Raw genomic sequence first — 20,140 nt, 5'->3', positions numbered from 1 at the left:
TAGCAATGGATCTCTGGTAAATATCAAATTTTCCAAACTACAACAATAATATTCTGCATTTAAAGGATTTCTGTTTGATTTTTTTAAAAAGAAAATTGAAAAAAATTATGTTTACAGCAAAGGCCAAAAACAACCCTTCAAAAATGGGAATATTTTGTGACTGTCCCAAAATATATAAAAGATACAGCAGAAAAAAAATATTTCAGAATATCTCAAACTCATGGAAAATCTCCATTGCTCAAAATAATGATTTTGTAGAAAAGTAATCCTGTGATTGTTTTTCTTGTGTAGTTATCAATTTTAGTTGTTTTTAGGATAAATGGCTTTTTAACTGGAAATTCAATTCATGGATGGGGAAGGGATCATATTGTTTAAATGAGTGGATCATTGTTCTTTGGTCTAAAAATCTTTAACAACTACAAAATACAAGAAAAGTTGTACCCTATAAAATAAATTAGTAAATTCACCATTTTCAAAACAAAATATTCTAATATTTCTCATGACTGCTACCATAAGATTCATCACAAACTAAAATAGACAAAATTCATTGTTTAACCAGGGTCCTAACTGTCAGCATGTTCAAGCATTGTATGTAAACAAATGTCACCACCAATGTTAGCATTACTGACAATCTGTGCTAGCATTACTGGCAATTAGTTTTAACATTACTGGTAATTAATCTTAGCATTACTGGCAATTAGTTTTAGCATTACTGGCAATTAGCCTTAGCATTACTGGCAATTAGTTTTAGCATTACTGGCAATTAGTTTTAGCATTACTGGCAATTAGTCTTAGCATTACTGGAAATTAGTTTTAGCATTACTGGCAATTAGTTATAGAATTACTGGCAATTGGTCTTAGCATTACTGGCAATTAGTTTTACATTACTGGCAATTAGTTTTACATTACTGGCAATTCATGTTGAACTTGGGTTAAAATGTGAAAAATCAAAGTCCTGGGTCTACTGATGACTCGGAGGGTTAGCTGGGGTTAATTTTTCCAGTGAGTCATGTGTTTGTATGAGACTTAGTAAAAACGGACAGCTACAGGTCCACAGGGCAAGTTAAATGTTCCAAAGTTGTTACTAAATTTTACTGGGATGGCCAGTTGACTTTATGCATGACCAGTTGAATTGCATGTGATCTGGCCTTGCTGGCCAGTGGAAAAAACTGTGTTAAGTTGACCCTTTGTTAGGGAAATAGTTTTGTTTGGTGTTTCATAGCACTGCAACACAAATATTACTTAGTGCCATGGCAACTGAAGTAAAATGCCTTGCCCAGGGACATATATGGTAGACAACTCTTGCTAATCTAGTGAAAGGATTTAAAACCAAATCTTTTCAGTCACAAATCTGGCAAACTAACAACTTTGCCACCAAATCTCTTTCATCAGTACACTCTTATGACATATGGGAATGTACATCAGGCCTATTTTCTACATGTCCAAGTTGTTTGGGGTAATTAGGAAAATATGGAACATTACACAAGATCAAAGGGAGGGAACTGTAAAATATTGAGATAGCTGCCAACCCCGGAGTACAAAAATACTGACTGCTTATGACAAAAATATTGATTTTCAGGAACAAATACTGATTTTTAAATTTTTATGCATAAGTAACTTTTCACAACATCATCAACTATTCATACAGTAGGACAGTACCTTCATTAATTATTTAATGTCAAAGCGCTGTTTTCATGTTTTCATACAAGCAATCCTTTGCGATTTTACTGTATGGTAAACATGTGCGAAATAAATCACCAGCTACACTAGTAACTGAAAGGTAAAGGTTCATTTCTAAGAGAAATGTAATAAACCAAATTTTGATCGAATTACATCAAGGTTATCTCTGGTTATTATATACGTCATAAGTTCAGGCTGAGTTGTTAATGATGAAGCAGCAAGCTGATGTTTATTAGCTTTCTGATACTACTGCATTTCATGGGCACCTCCATGCCAAATAGTGAAATCCCATTACAAAACATCAAGTTTTCTCCTTTACTTGATGGTTTCACAAATCTAAACAAGACAGCAAAATTGTCCTTCCAGTTCTGTTCTCTTGTCTTTCCTGGAGAAAATTCTGAATATTCTGCTTTTCTATTCAACATGATTAGAAGTTGAATATTATGAAGATAAGATACACTGACTGCAGCAACTGTTTGCAAAGTTCAATATGGTGGATAAAGACAGGCACTGTAGCCTTGATTTCGAATGAACCAAACATAGTTTAGAACTGTATTCCTATATACATGCAATACATTTCTATCAGAATGGTTGTTGTTGTGGGGTTTAACGACATATGACAGCACACGATAGGCTATGCATGGCGGCCAGTATTAATGGTGGAGGAAGAACCCAGGAAAACCCTGGGAAGAACCACCGACCTACGACAAGCTACTGGCAAGCTCTCTATCAGAATGGAACCAAGTGCCTGTTCTAAACTGAAAATTACAAGGAAAATTTTGCAAGAAAAACGTACACCCATATTCAGGTCCAAAATATGGGACAAATACGGAAAAAATGGGGCACTTGGCAGCATGTTCCTTTTAATCTTCATAAGCAAATACCAGTATCCCTCCAGTATCTGAACTTTTAAATGTTGATGTAATTTCTTGTCTTTATTCCTTTGCAGAGTATTGATTAAAAAGAATTACCCCTAAATATGTTGATAAAAAATATATAATTGATAACCTTTTATGATTATATTGCATTGAAATCTTTCCACATAGAACTGTCAAAATAATATCATGGGAAGTAGCCATTTTAATTTCCCTTCAGGAATTAAATGAGTTGTGTCCCTTTACATAGACACATTTTACAGCTGAAACATTAATAGAGCTAAATAAAGAAATGCATTTATTATTAGAAATACAAACTATTCTTAGTAACTGAGAGTGCAAATTTTTTTGTAATTAAGATTACTCATATTGAAGTTGTAGAGTTAATTGTTCCCTACAGTAATTAAGAGTGTTTAGCATCTCAAGAATTGATGATTCCTGCAGAGTAAATTCTTTATGCTCCAAGCCTAGTAGAGCTATGAAATAAAAATAGAAGGACCTTTCTATGGCCTCTTTTAAAGTTCTCCTCCAAACATTATCAATTTCATCTGTGGATCTAGTGATTCTCTGGATCTCTGTCTGCAGATCTAAAAATATAGAGAGGGGCTAACATTGTAGGGATGAAATATTATTTTTTATACTTCTTAGAATGCAAAGAATGAGACTGTGTTTGATATGTTTCCAAGTTTTTGTAACCATGTGCTAATTGTGACAGCACAAGGAAAAAATTTCATCTGTCATTAATAATGGTGAAAACTCTGATAGCTCTGCCATCTAGTTGAATTTCAACAGATTACGTTTCTCAAACTCAACACCATATATTTTAAGTATACTATACAATGACTTTTCCTAGAGTCTGAGACATGTGCACCAGTCTGAATGCATTCACTACCTGTGACACTTTTTAAGAAATTTTTAACAAAAGTGTAGAAAGATTGTATTTTGCCTGGCGCTGTCTAATAAGGTACTCCATGACTGCAAAATGAAATCAAATCCAATCACTTTATTGTGGCTTTTATTGCCAGAAAATTGTATGTTATACCAATTTTACACCATGCTATATGATGTTCTATCAAGATGATACCATGCTATATAATGTTTTATAATCTGTATACCATGCTATGGCAATATGTTAGAATGGAAAATACTTGCCCTCTCTGATCAGGGTAGTTGGCACATTTGCCAGAAGGAAGTTTGTCAATATGGCTGCCTGATGAAAATCTTCTGGTGTATATTTGTACAGTTCTGGATTCCTGAAAACACCTGGACTTAGCTGAAACCATGAAAGACTGTTTAATTCTTCAAAAATATTCTACAATTATGGCATTTTGTTTAGAGCAGTAGGAGGCTGTACTTAACAATGTATTAAATATCTCTACTGATTTATAAAAAGAATCTGGCTCCAGTGCATTTTACCAGAGCTAAGATCAACCTTCTATTGCTATATACAGATGACATTAATAATGGATATATATCAGAGTGTGGTACCAAAAACTTGGTATTTTAATGAGTTTGTGTTAAACTATCATCAGATTAACAGTTATCATTAGTTATCAATAGAGATACAATTAGACTGACATAATTAGCATTAGACTAACAGAACTAGCATTTAACTTACTACAAGTTCACCTATTTTTATTGATATAAGTGGCAAGTTGTTTGGTTTTGCAAGAAACAACAATTTAATTGGTATTTTACTTAAATTTGTGGATGTGGGAAGTGGGTTTTATGGCTTTTTTTGGTTGCATCTTTTTAAATTGGTGGGACTTTTGTATTCATGATCTGTAGCAACTATAAAATCCAAGAAAATTGGTATCCCACAAAAAGTATTTAGTTGCATCATGTACTTCTTATACATAATATTATACGTTTATAACAGCACCTGAAAAGCACTTGTTAAACTGACTTTTCTGGAAAAGCCTGAACCTTCTTCTCTGTGTTAACTCATACATAGCCCAAGAAATAAAAACTTCATTTTTTCACCCTAAAATCTTCATTTTGCTAATTTAGATGCAAACTCAAAGGTTCGAAGAAGTTCAAATTCACTTGCTGCATAAAAAACCTTGTTGTAACTCACACGGCCAAATACCTGCTTGCATTACACTAATAGGTTTATGTTTCTGAACCAGTCATTGTTATAAAACAAATAATAATGAAAAAATCAGTCTCATAATCGGTATCGGCAATTTTAATAATTGGCTATATGCAGTATCAGCATAATCAGCAAAAGGTGACATCGGTACTGTACACTACTCTAGTCATCCACTGACCTTGATAACAGACTCATCATATGCCACTATAATGTCATCTAGTGACTTTGATAATAGACTCATTATCTGCCACTACTCCTGTCATTCAGTGACCTTGATAACAGACTCATTATATGCCACTATAATGTCATCTAGTGACTTTGATAATAGACTCATTATCTGCCACTACTCCTGTCATTCAGTGACCTTGATAACAGACTCATCATATGCCACTATAATGTCATCTAGTGACTTTGATAATAGACTCATTATCTGCCACTACTCTAGTCATCCACTGACCTTGATAACAGACTCATTATATGCCACTATAATGTCATCTAGTGACTTTGATAATAGACTCATTATCTGCCACTACTCCTGTCATTCAGTGACCTTGATAACAGACTCATTATATGCCACTATAATGTCATCTAGTGACTTTGATAATAGACTCATTATCTGCCACTACTCCTGTCATTCAGTGACCTTGATAACAGACTCATTATATGCCACTATAATGTCATCTAGTGACTTTGATAATAGACTCATTATCTGCCACTACTCTAGTCATCCACTGACCTTGATAACAGACTCATTATATGCCACTATAATGTCATCTAGTGACTTTGATAATAGACTCATTATCTGCCACTACTCCTGTCATTCACTGACCTTGATAACAGACTCATTATATGCCACTATAATGTCATCTAGTGACTTTGATAACAGACTCATTATATGCCACTATAATGTCATCTAGTGACTTTGATAATAGACTCATTATCTGCCACTACTCCTGTCATTCACTGACCTTGATAACAGCCTCATTATATGCCACTACTCTGACATCTAGTGACTTTGATAACAGACTCATCATATGCCACTACTCTGACATTGACTTACCTTGATAACAGACTTATTATATGCACCTACTGTGTCATTGACTGACCTTGATAACTGACTCGTTATATGCCACTAATCTACCATCCAGTTGACACACATAATCCTTATGTAGCTTGTTTTCTAGTGGTGTATCTACCAACAAGTCAACTCTGTGGTATGGAGCATGCAGAACATTGTCCTGAAACAGAAATTTGAATGGTGTGTGTATTTCATGGCACCATGGTCAATGGATTAAATGTATACAACCATTAATATATCAAATTAAAATTTCTCACAAACTACTCTCATAAATAACTGTAACAACTGATTACAAATTAAAGATTTGGGAAACATTATTTTTCATTCTTATAAATAAACACTTTGTGAAGTCCTCAATACTTAAGTAACCCATACTTAATGCCTTGCCCCTTTAATTCAGTTATTCTGTGTTAGTACAATGTACAATCAGTCTCAGTTAAAATGTTAAAAATTCTTTCAGCATATTACTCTTTTCATTATGTCATAAAAAGATGTCAATCATCTGAACAATTTACAAAGCAGTCAAATTAATTGAGTATACAAAAAACAGAACCTGTAATCTCCCAACATTAAAATAACATTTTGTCAATTTTACCATAGTCTAATAAATATCCCTTCAAGTGATAAAGTTTTAACCAATATGCATAGATCTTGCTGACAGTCAAACTTATCCAAGATCTTGCTGACTGTTAAACTTATTCAAGATCTTGTTCACAGTCAAACTTATCCAAGATCTTGCTGACAGTAAAACTTATCCAAGATCTTGTTCACAGTCAAACTTATCCAAGATCTTGTTCACAGTCAAACTTATCCAAGATCATGTTCACAGTCAAACTTATCCAAGATCTTGCTGACAGTCAAACTTATCCAAGATCTTGTTCACAGTCAAACTTATCCAAGATCTTGTTCACAGTCAAATTTATCCAAGATCTTGTTCACAGTCAAACTTATCCAAGATGTTGCTGACAGTCAAACTTATCCAAGATCTTGCTGACAGTCAAACTTATGCAAGATCTTGTTCACAGTCAAACTTATCCAAGAAATTTGCTGACAGTCAAACTTATCCAAGATCTTGTTCACAGTCAAACTTATCCAAGATCTTGTTCACATGTTCACAGTCAAACTTATGCAAGATCTTGTTCACAGTCAAACTTATCCAAGATCTTGTTCACATGTTCACAGTCAAACTTATGCAAGATCTTGTTCACAGTCAAACTTATCCAAGATCTTGTTCACAGTCAAACTTATCCAAGATCTTGTTCACATGTTCACAGTCAAACTTATGCAAGATCTTGTTCACAGTCAAACTTATCCAAGATCTTGTTCACATGTTCACAGTCAAACTTATGCAAGATCTTGTTCACAGTCAAACTTATCCAAGATCTTGTTCACAGTCAAACTTATCCAAGATCTTGTTTACAGTCAAACTTATCCAAGATCTTGCTGACAGTCAAACTTATCCAAGATCTTGTTTACAGTCAAACTTATCCAAGATCTTGCTGACAGTCAAACTTATCCAAGATCTTGCTGACAGTCAAACTTATCCAAGATCTTGCTGACAGTCAAACTTATCCAAGATCTTGTTTACAGTCAAACTTATCAAAGATATTGTTCACAGTCAAACTTATCCAAGATCTTGCTGACAGTCAAACTTATCCAAGATCTTGTTTACAGTCAAACTTATCCAAGATCTTGTTCACAGTCAAACTTATCCAAGATCTTGCTGACAGTCAAACTTATCCAAGATCTTGTTTACAGTCAAACTTATCCAAGATCTTGTTCACAGTCAAACTTATCCAAGATCTTGCTGACAGTCAAACTTATCCAAGATCTTGTTTACAGTCAAACTTATCCAAGATCTTGTTTACAGTCAAACTTATCCAAGATCTTGTTCACAGTCAAACTTATCCAAGATCTTGTTTACAGTCAAACTTATCCAAGATCTTGTTTACAGTCAAACTTATCCAAGATCTTGTTCACAGTCAAACTTATCCAAGATCATGTTCACAGTCAAACTTATCCAAGATCATGTTCAGTCAAACTTATCCAAGATCTTGTTCACAGTCAAACTTATCCAAGATCTTGTTTACAGTCAAACTTATCCAAGATCTTGCTGACAGTCAAACTTATCCAAGATCTTGCTGACAGTCAAACTTATCCAAGATCTTGTTCACAGTCAAACTTATCCAAGATCTTGTTCACAGTCAAACCTATCCAAGATCTTGCTGACAGTCAAACTTATCCAAGATCTTGTTTACAGTCAAACTTATCCAAGATCTTGTTTACAGTCAAATGTATCCAAGATTTTGCTGACAGTCAAACTTATGCAAGATCTTGTTCACAGTCAAACTTATCCAAGATCTTGCTGACAGTCAAACTTATCCAAGATCTTGTTTACAGTCAAACTTATCCAAGATCTTGTTTACAGTCAAACTTATCCAAGATCTTGTTCACAGTCAAACTTATCCAAGATCTTGCTGAAAAACTTATCCAAGACTTTGCTGACAAACTTATCCAAGATCTTGTTCACGGTCAATCTTATCCAAGATCTTGCTGACAGTCAAACTTATCCAAGATCTTGCTGACAGTCAAACTTATCCAAGATCTTACTGACAGTCAAACTTATCCAAGATCTTGTTCACAGTCAAACTTATCCAAGATCTTGCTGACAGTCAAACTTATCCAAGATCTTGTTGACAGCCAAACTTATCCAAGGTCTTGCTGACAGTCAAACTTATCCAAGATCGTGATATGAACTTATTTATCAAGTTCTATATAAATCAGACGACATTATACTGTCTCAGGTTTGACAACAATTCAGAAAAATACTGGCTATGTAGTGATGATTATAAACTGCAAAGCACTTTAAGAATATAACAAACCCACAAAGAATGCACTTCTACAAGATAAAAGACAGAATAGAGCATGTTGAATAGTCTTTAAAAGGTATATTAAATAAAATGGTGGCAAAAATGTAAAATCCCAATATGTAAAGTCAAACTTGGTTATTTACACTGTACGTTTCTAACATGAAGACCAAGTCCTTCAAGACACACCCACAATCAAAGTGTTGCTGATAAACTTTAACAAAATCCTTAAGAAACTAATAAAGTCACTAGCAGTGGAAAAGTACTGGTATATCTTGTTTCCCAAAAACATGGGTCAAGACTCGATGAGTACTAGTGCCTCAACAAAGTCAGCAAACTCAGACAATAAAAAGCCAGATCACCTCAATAACATGCACAGATCTCACTTATAAAGAAAACATACACTATCATGATACAAGCTTACTTACCAGGTTTGGGCAAAATCTGACCAACATTCAGTCTACAGTGTGGCAACATGCTCAGCAAATCAGATACAAGATTAATACATGAATGAGCTTCAATCTTACTCAAAATTAATTTCATCTAAAGTCTAAATTGGATCAGAAACTGAATTAATAGAGTTCCTGATGATACAGGTTTATTTTCCAAGTTATGATAAAAATCTGACCTGAATTATGGCCTCCAGAGTGCTATCGTGCAAGATCACCTCATTTATACCTGTGACACAATTTTCTGTGGATTTATGTGGGGTACATATTTTTTGTGGATTTCTTGTGGAGTAAAAATTTCTGTGGATTTCTTGTGGGGTCCAAATTTCCCGGGATTTTCTGGCTGTTGGAATATGTGAGTGTACTGTAAGATAATGATTCATCCCATTCCTCCTCCAGGAAGTTAAGACAAATTGTCTGATTTTGTAAAACCACAAAAACTGACACCAGTGAAAATGAATGTAATCACAGAATTTGAGCTACTGACACATGTACAGTAAGCTGATGAAAAGGGGTGCAGTTTTATGATGTATTTATAGTATTCTATGGTGACCAAATGAGGTACATTTTATGATGTACTGATACAAGTATAACAAGGTGACCAAATGGGGTACATTTTATGATGTCATGATACAAGTATAACATGGTGACCAAATGAGGTACATTTTATGATGTACTGATACAAGTATAACATGGTGACCAAATGGGATACATTTGATGATGTACTAATACAAGTATAAAATGGTGATGAAATGAGGTACATTTTATGATGTACTGATACAAGTATAAAATGGTGACCAAATGGGGTACATTTTATGATGCACTGATACAAGTATAACATGGTGATCAAAAGGGGTACATTTTACGATGTACTGATACAAGTATAAAATGGTGACCAAATGAGGTACATTTTATGATGTACTGATACAAGTATAAGATTGTAACCAAATGGTATATATTTTATGATGTACTGTCACAAGAAAAGCATGGTGACCAAATGGATAACATTTTATGATGTACTGATACAAGAAAAGCATGGTGACCAAATGGGGTATATTTTATGATGTACTGATACAAGCATTATATGATGACAAAATGGGGTACATTTTATGATGTACTGATACAAGTATAGCATGGTGACCAAACTGGGTACAGTTTTATGATGTACTGATAACCAAATGGGGTACAGTATTTGCTGTACTAATACAAGTACAGTATGATGACCAAATGAAGTGAGTTCCTTAATTTTTGTGAAAAAAGGATCCTTTAAACAGTACTAACCAGTAATTTGATGGGAATACTTTGTTCTGAGTCAGCCTCAAAATGCACCATTACAATGCACAGATCAGTTTCAATGAGCCGCTGGTAATACATGATTGCTGGCTGCGGAGGTAGCACTTCTTTCATCTCAGAACTGAACAAGCTTCGACCTTGTCGTAACTAAAAATACCAAATACAAATCAATGAGCTGTGTGTCATTGTACACATAATGATGAAAGAAATATTTAAAAAAATGAAATGCCTTAATATCTTAAATAATAAAAAAAAAATATTAGCAACAATAAAAAATATTTTACACACTGATAGCATCTTTAATATCTGGTATAGCTAAAATTATGTTTAATGTCTGGTACATTCAAAGTGGTTTAATATCCAGTATAATCAAAGTCATATTAATAATATCCAGTATCTTTTATTGCAATAAGTTTCATTTAAATTCTGAGTTAATATCAAATGGCTATAAGAGTAAATTGCAATCTCTCAGCATATCGAGAAATGACAAATATAATCAAGAATTACACATTTCCCTTTACTGTCTTTCTCTATAAGTTTATGATGTAACCCATTTTTGCCAGTTATAATCATTCTTTTCTGTTAATACCATGTTGTAGTTCTGTATATACAAAGTGATATCCTATTCATTACTATTCATGGGATTATAGCATGCTAAATCAACACTATTAATTACTACTACCTAGTGATCGGATTTTAGCATGCTAAATGAACACTATTCGTTACTGCTACCTAGTGATGGGATTTTAGCATGCTAAATCAACACTATTCATTACTATAGGCTAAGGATTGGGGATTCTAGCACACTAAATAAACACTAATCTAAAAACCAAGATTAGTGATAATTTCATATAAAACAGATTTACCAATACTAAGGTAAATTCTAGAAACTATGAAAGCAATAAAGCAAATTTGCAATTATAAAATGAAGGCGAAGGTCTGCACATCCTTACATGATACAACAAAAGATATTAATAAACCTTAACAAAAGTGTTAACACTGCTATCACCAGTAAAGTGTCCACTTATGTCTACCTTTTCCATTCATGTTGGATTATAAAAAAGCAGTAACATTTTCAAACTAATATCAAATATATCCTTTCTATGGCAAAGTAGTTTAATTATCCACAGGAAACTATCTCTAATTACTGATACTGACTACACTGTAGTCCATATACAAACACTGAATTCACTGATGTCCAAAAAACTACTGACTACACTGTAGTCCATATACAAACACTGAATTCACTGATGTCCAAATAACTACTGACTACACTGTAGTCCATATACAAACACTGAATTCACTGATGTCCAAATAACAGTACTGACCACACTGTAGTCCATATACAACACTGAATTCACTGAGGTCCAAATAACAGTATTGACTACACCATATTTAATATACAAATACTGAATTCACTGATGTTCAATTACCAATACTGACTACATTGTAGTCAATATACAAACACCGAATTCACTGATGTCCAAATAATAGTACTGACTACATTGTATTCCATATACAACACTGAATTCACTGATGTCCAATAACCAATACTGACTACATTGTAGTCCATATAGAAACACTAAATTCACTGATGTCCAAATAACAGTACTGACTGCATTGTAGTCAATATACAAACTCTGAATTCAATGATGTTCAAATAACAGTGCTGACTGCATGGTAGTCAATATACAAATACTGAATTCAATGATGTTCAAATACCAATACTGACTTCAGTTTTATTCAATAACTATATGATTAACTACTTTACATAAGGAAAATGATGTTGGCAATCCTTCTTTTAAATATCTTTGTTCCAATGATCTAGGAAAAATCATCGATTCACTCAATGGCATCCTGTTACAAATAAAAGGCAGTCTGGACATATCACTCTGCAATAACTGCAGGAATAGAAGGAAACTATAGCTGTTTGTATTACAAAGGACCCCACTAACCAAACCTATTGGCAATGGGTGCACTGCAAAGGACCCAACTAACTACAATTTGCTCAGCTGGGTCTTAAACAGAGCAACTTGTTTCAGGAAACAAAACTAGATGCATCGGGATTCAAGGGCCATAACTGCTCCAGATGAGGATGTGGAATGCTGAAATCAACTCAAGGTTTCTCAGCAACATACAATTACAGGTCAAAATTTGTTTGAAATTCATCAATCCATGGTAAAGTTATACTTTGGAATTCAAATGAAGACTGGAAACCAGGAGTGTAACTCTTAAAAATAATGTTGTGGAATTCTGGAAACTAAAAATATTCAAGGCCTTATCAATCTAACACTGCATGACAAATTTGGTTCAAATCCAAGAAAACAAAGGTTATGCTGCAGAAATCAAACTCAGGCAGACAGGCAGCCAGGGGGTATAACTCCTGTAAATGTTTTCATGGAATGCTGGAATACATTCATGGCCTCACCAGTATAAAGCTGCAAGTCAATTTTATATTGAAATCCAAGAAGGATTACTCTGCAGAAACCAATGTATAAACAAATGGGCAATCTGAGGGAATAACTCATACAAATGTCATAGAACACTGGAAACTGAATTCATTTAGAGTCTTATCAGTGTACACGGATCCAAGAAAACATGAGGTTTTGTTCAAGGACCCTGGTTTGTTTTTGTTGTGGGGCTGAACATCATAGTTCAGCACCTCCTAGGTTATACATGGCAGCCAGTAAATCTGGTGTAGAAAGAACATGGGAAAACCCCAGAAAGATCCTAGAAAGCTTGCTCACATGACCACATTTGTCAAGCCAACACTTAAACCCATATGGACAGAGTTGAGATGTGGAAGTGACCTGTAAAGGTGACCACCTTTGGCTTAATTAATTAATAATGAAGATTAAAACAGCTTATGGAGGAAACAATTTAAAAGGCCAAGAAATTTTTGCCAGCTAATCTGAAACCTACAACATTTCACTAGGGCAAGGTAACTATTACTGATTTGTTACACAAACATAAAATATTATCAATATATTGCATGATACTGTAATGATGTTTACTTTTCAAATGAAATAAACTTCATTAAAATCCTTATTAAAATCAACTCCAATTTCACAACATTCATCCAAATGACAGACTGTCTCATAACCGAACTGAACAAAGCAAAATCACAGAATGAGCTATAAAACTTTGGTAAACATAAAATTTTCTACACATTTGACCTTTAATAAAACTTTTCCCTAAAAAGTCAAAATAAATATTCACTCCATGACTATAAATGTAGGAAATATTTAAAATGTAACAAAATTGTAAAAACTTACATTCACTTAAAAGTATTTTATTTTGAAGTGGGACCAAAAATGACTAGTGTTCTAAATTTGTTTGTTTATTTATAACAATAACAAATCAAGCTTTTTTATAGGAATCTTTGTTGTCTTGATACAGTCATCTCTCAATTCAATTATGTTCTCAACAACAGGGTTACAATGGCAAAGTTAAATAGTAAATTTGATCATTATTAATGGAATATTCACCTTTTGACTCCGACAGCAATTTCCTGGTAACAAATACACATACTTCCTTCATTATATTGTTTTGTGCAATGACATTACCATTCCTTCTGATTTTACTTTTATAAGGAATACGTCAGAAGCAATAATGCAGACAATTTATTTCTAGAAAAACAAATTTGACATCCAAGAAAATATGCATAAAATTTTTTAAAATAATTCTGATAATGTTACAGATAAAGGATGCAAATTTTGAATTTTTTACTCATTTTTGTAATTATAAGATCATTATGGTTTGACATTACTAAGGTAAATACTATACATTATGGTCTGACATTACTAAGACAAGGGTAAACAATCTTCTGAATTAAAACTATGATTTTTACAATGTTAGATTTCTTACTTTTACAAAATAGCTGGCAACAAACTCAGGCACTGTGATGAGAGTTCACTGTACAAGGAATATTCACAACCCTAAAGCTTACATGCAGGTTACATCTGACAGCCTAGCTAACTGACACAGAAGGAGTAGATTTATACTGTGGCACTGAATTTACGGCTCAAGATGCCTGGGGTGAGGAGCTTTTGTCGCTGATCTTCACTTAAATCTGGTTCCACAATTTCTAGTGGAGGAAACAATGATTCTTTGTTTTTGGTAATGTCTGGATCACGCAGCTTGGGGTGTAACAGAACATGACCTGGTGTTAAAAAAAAAGAAGAAAATACAGTAAGTGCTTTGGTGCTTGTATACCAACTGTGCAACTAAAAATGTAGTTATGAGTGCTTCAAAACAATTAAATGTTACAAAATATGAGGAAAACACATGAAACCTATTAAAAAAATATACCATAGCTAAATGAAGGGGAAAAACCCCAATTTTGAATTAAAATATGTTTATTGATAATACCTATGAGGTGTATAATATGCTAAGACTAAAAAATCCAGACCTACCAGGAAAAAGAATATGCTACTGCCTTTTGCCTTGTTTTAGGACTTAACGTGCAAAACTGAAGTCAGACAAGAGTTGTCTCCATTTGGACAGAGTGGCTAGATCCCATTATTTGCCAATTGCTACTACAGCAAAAGTACTATTGAAGAAGCATTGTTTATTCTTCAAATTCATTACCCAATCATAATACATTAGAAGAATAGGTAACAGGTGGAGGGAGTTACATACCCTTTTGGAGGAGTTGGCCCTGACTCAGGTCTTCCAATGTATAAACAGTGGCTTTGAATTTTTCATATGAGACAGGCAACAGTTGTCAAATATCAGTGAAGACATGCAGTATTAAGGGACATTTTTCTCACTCTCACAAATCCAGTGAAAATAATTTGCCAGAACTAATTCTTGTGTCTAGGGGAAAACTCCAGTGGGGGACTATATTTGTGAGAAATATAAGAATGCATATGTTGTAAGAAAGTTATATTAACTTCAAAGAATTTATTATCTTCATTTTAAAGTAACATAATTAAAAGGTTCTTTTTTAAGAACAGACTTTTTTAAAATAAAAATACATGTTCCAAAAATGCAACATATTTTCATGAAACTCAAACTATAATTGTGCCACTATCAAAATAATTTTATTGAAAATAAGCAGACATACATTAATTATTACAGATGTCAAAATATTAGTAAACATCTACCGGGGACCAGTCGATCATATGATTCATTACCTAGGTACCCGATCAAAGGGAAATGGTATTAAATGTGTACAAACCAGAACTGCTTTGTTGTAGGTTAATGATGGCATGAATGGTGAGCAAAAGTGTATTTTTCAAGTGGTCGAAGAGAAAATAAAAGAACTGCTCATTTAGTATTTATTTGCATCAAAAGATGAAGTAAATAAAATTAAAATTGGGGCAAAAAAAAGATACAATGCTTGATGTGCTGTTGCCCTTGCTAGTAGTGTTGTCCACATCTAAGTGATGAGTTCTGATGAGATGGTGTTGCACAGTGCTTGTGTTACCACTTTCAGCAGACATTATTTTAAAAAAAACTGCAATGAAAACTATTTTCATTGTCACTTAGGATATGCCCATGCGTTCATTGTTTTTAATTTTAAATGTTTTACCCATTTTTGATTTTAAGAAGGAATTAATTTTAAATTGCTGCACCATCCTTTCCTGTCCTGCATACCAGACTATGTGAAAACTTCTCGGCAGGTCAGTGCTGTGTCATGTGTGAATGCACAGCAGCCAATAGTCCCATCACAAGAGCCTCAATTTGAACACTGTCTCGTTTGCTTCTCAAGTCTCAAAATATAATCATTGATCTGAACTTGGAAACATGCTTCTTGACATGAACTACACGGGTACCTGATGGCACATTTTATCAACCATGTTATTATAAATGGGCAGGTACCTGTTGTCAGGTATATTACTTATATAGCGCTTTGCTTTTATACCAGAACTCTATTAACAGAAAACGTGAATTTTTCAAGAAAGGACATATACATAGCTTACCATGCCGGGTTTCAATAAGATAGGCATAACTGTGCACTCCATAGTCAAAGCTGACAATGTCTGAGAAGACAGATGCCAGAGTTGCCTGGACTGCTGCAAACCCTACAACTCCATCCTTGGTTGCATTGTATACAGGAGTGGCCAGCGTCATCAAGAGACCTAAAACCAAATTACAAGAAATGTGCTCATATAACAAGTATACCCAACCTCAGTGCCGGAAAACTAAAATAAGCACCAAACTTAGCTTGACAGTCATATGGACTGTTGTCCATCATCTGTCTCTTAGCACAAGTCTGTTACTGCTATTCTTCCTCAATTACTTTAAGTATTCTGATAAAACTTACCACATACATTCATCCCAAGCTCTAGGTTGTCCTAAATATAGTTGCAACCACTCAGACACTGAATGTGGCTTCCACAGCAACCATCTTGAAAATCTGCTGATCTGACCTCTAATATGGCCAACATGGTGGCCATCATGAAACTCCTCCAAAATTGATGCTCATATAAACATGGCCTTTTCATCCAAAGACTTCTCATGATGTCTAGCTGGGTCTAAATGAAACTGGTGCCATTGTGACTTCCAGTAGCTACTTGTGGGTTGGTGGTTCTTTCCAGGGTTTTCTCAGGTTCTTCCTCCAATATTAATACTGGCCACCATGTATAGGCTATCCTTGTGCTGAAAATGGCATTAAACCCCACAACAACAACAACAACCCAATCTGTGCTCAATAAGAAGTGTATTTACAGTCATAAGTACCCAATTTGTTTATCCATAAGAAGTGTATTTACAGTCATAAGTACCCAATTTGTTTATCCATAAGAAGTTTATTTACAGTCATAAGTACCCAATTTGTTTATCCATAAGAAGTTTATTTACAGTCATAAGTACCCAATTTGTTTATCCATAAGAAGTGTATTTACAGTCATAAGTACCCAATTTGTTTATCCATAAGAAGAGTATTTACAATAATTATAATAATTTATATAATTACCCATCTTTGATCCACAGCAAGTGTGTTTACAGTCATTACCCAATTTTTGATCCAAACAAGGTGCAATTACAGTCATAGTTAACCAATGTTATATCAACAGGGTGTAGTCAGTCATACAGTCCTAATTACCCAATTTTTGATCCACATAAGATTTATTTACATGTATAATTACCAATTTTTGATTAAAAAGTGTATTTAATCATAATTACGCAATTTTGTTATCCACATGAGATATATTACAGTCATAGTTACCCAATTTCTGATCCAAAAAGTGTATTTATGGTCATAATTGCCCACTTTTTATCCATTTGAGGTGTAATTAGTCACAAAAAACAATTATTGATCCAACGGCTTAAGAACATTCATAATTACTCAATTTTTTTTCCACTGGGTGTAATTACTCATAATTACCCAATTTCTGATCCACAAGTGGTGTAATTACTCAAAATTACTCATATTTTGAACCACTGGGTATAATCACTCATAATTACCCAATTTCTGATCCACAAGTGGTGTAATTATGGTCTTCTCTTTATCAATCCTTGGTGGAAGTCTCTGGAAGTAGAGGGGTACTTGTTCAGTGAAGACATCCAAGTCCTTGTAGACCATTAAACTTCCCTTTCTATTGGATCCCTGAAATCACAATTGAAAATTTTTATACTGGGATAGATTTAAGATTAACCTCCTTATTCTAGTACTTTTTACAAATCACAATAAAATTTGAATTTTCCAAACTAACTGGTTATCACATGTTAAAGCTATCCACGGATGTTTTGTTGTTTGTTTAAACTTCACTTCAAATTGACTGCACAACAGTTTATATATGAGCTATTGGCAGCTGGACATAATGTGATCTTGTTGGTTGTAGAAACTTAAAACCTGGAAACAATCACTTAATATGGATAGGCAGTGTTGTCCCCATGGGCATTTACCATCACAATGCCAATATCCTATCATGCCAACCCAGGTTGCTTTAGAACCAGACGATATGCTGTGTACCAATGCAAATGCATTATGATATTTCGCAGTATCATTTGAACACTCTTTGGTTAAATACACATACCAATGACCCTATCCAAGGCCTATCATTCGAATTACACCCATACTCAAGGATTCTGGTCATATAATTAGGATACTCAAGGATAATTGCTCCCATGATCATCTCTCATGTAATGTACACAATCTGGCATGACTCCTAATGCATGACTTAAACCTCTGATGCTGGTTTAGTTCTTAAATCAATACTGTCAATGAGATAGTCTGTGGTTAGTGTGTGTTATATATCAATCCTTTTCACTATCAGCTTGAAAGATGTAACATACATTATTTTTCTAGTTTGTTAAATGGATATGTAGAATAATAAAGGACAAAAACCTACTCAGTGCCCTTGAGCCAGCCCCATGTTAAGTGCTCAGTGCCCAGCTATCCTCATGTTAAGTACCCAGTGCCCAGCCAGCCCCATGTTAAGTGCCCAGTACCCAACTAGCCCCATGTTAAGTGCCCTGTGCCCAGCTATCCTCATGTTAAGTACCCAGTGCCCAGCCAGCCCCATGTTAAGTGCCCAGTGCCCAGCTAGCCCCAAGTTAAGTGTCCAGTGCCCAGCTAGCCCCATGTTAAGTGCCCAACTAGCCCCATATTAAAATCGGCTGCAGATTTCACAGATATATGTTCTAATAACAGAATTTTCTCATGAAGTAAATGAATCCAAAGAAATGAAATTCTTTATTTTACCTTTGTGTTATTCACTAGATTTGATGGTAGGTCTTTCATATTTTTTTGTATTTACCTAACAACTGGAATGGTGGAGATGAGGGTGGGATCGTGCAACTTTTAAACTAAAAGACAACATTTATGATTTTCACTTATTTTATAAGCTTTGTTTCTGTAGTTGCTGTCATATTTTGTAGATCATCCATTTGCCAAGAAATATTTTATGAATTAAAACATCTTCACAAATTAATTTAATTTTTAAAATTCGGAGAGAAAAAATCACTTTCATTAACTTCAGGAAATTGTTTTAAAAACATCCAAAGAAAATGTTTTGGTCTTCATTTACATTTAAAATATTTTCATCAGTAATCAACAATAACCAAGATTAATCAACTGTAATATACAGTAATCAACAATAACAAACAATAATTAACTTTAATAAACAGTAATCAACAATAATAAACAATAATTAATTTAATAAACTATTCTGCAATTGAAACAAATGCTGCTGTCATAGTCAACTGGCAATTTGTTCAAATTATATTTTTTACATCCATTAATAAACCAGGTCCAACTTTCTCAGATTGTAAAAGTACCCTGTCAACAATGAAGAGAAGAAAAAGTGTTCTTTTAAGAATGAACCTCCAATCTGGCAATAAAAATTCCAAACATAGGCTGCCCTAGACAGTTTTAGAACCTGGTTTCTGAGTCCAACACTCTACCTGGCCTGGACAGTTATTGAACCTGGATTTTGAGTCCAACACTCTACCTGGCATGGACAGTTACTGAACTGGATTTTGAGTCCAACACTCTACCTGGCCTATATAGTTACTGAACCTGGATTATAAGTCCAACATTCTACCTGGCCTGGACAGTTACTGAACCTAGATTATAAGTCCAACACTCTACCTGGCCTGGACAGTTACTGAACCTGGATTATAAGTCCAACATTCTACCTGGCCTGGACAGATACTGAACCTGGATTATGAGTCCAACACTCTACCTGGCCTGGACAGTTATTGAACCTGGATTATGAGCCCAACACTCTACCTGACTTGGACAGTTACTGAACCTGGATTATGAGTCCAACACCCTACCTGGCCAGGACAGTTACTTAACCTGGATTATTAGTCCAACACTCTATCTCGCCAGGACAGTTACTGAACCTGGATTA

General features: G+C 34.3%; 1 protein-coding gene across 1 annotated transcript in view; it reads right to left on the bottom strand.

Moving 5' to 3' along the window:
* Nucleotides 1-20,140, bottom strand: part of LOC149803968 (VWFA and cache domain-containing protein 1-like) — a 115,579-nt gene that overhangs the window by 54,826 nt on the left and 40,613 nt on the right. The window contains exons 8-14 of the mRNA XM_089954031.1: nt 17,748-17,889; nt 16,262-16,420; nt 14,339-14,496; nt 10,323-10,481; nt 5,754-5,885; nt 3,708-3,828; nt 3,055-3,142 (exon numbers count right to left, since the gene is read on the bottom strand). Of these exons, the coding sequence (XP_089810157.1) occupies nt 3,055-3,142; nt 3,708-3,828; nt 5,754-5,885; nt 10,323-10,481; nt 14,339-14,496; nt 16,262-16,420; nt 17,748-17,889 (959 nt within the window). The remainder of the gene's footprint in view (nt 1-3,054; nt 3,143-3,707; nt 3,829-5,753; nt 5,886-10,322; nt 10,482-14,338; nt 14,497-16,261; nt 16,421-17,747; nt 17,890-20,140) is intronic.

Source organism: Sinohyriopsis cumingii, chromosome 3 (genome assembly GCF_028554795.1).
Source record: "Sinohyriopsis cumingii isolate HCF-2022 chromosome 3, ASM2855479v2, whole genome shotgun sequence".
NCBI classification, from domain to species: domain Eukaryota; kingdom Metazoa; phylum Mollusca; class Bivalvia; order Unionida; family Unionidae; genus Sinohyriopsis; species Sinohyriopsis cumingii.
Note: the sequence above shows the minus strand (reverse complement) of the source record. Positions and strands in the feature narration are given on the sequence as shown.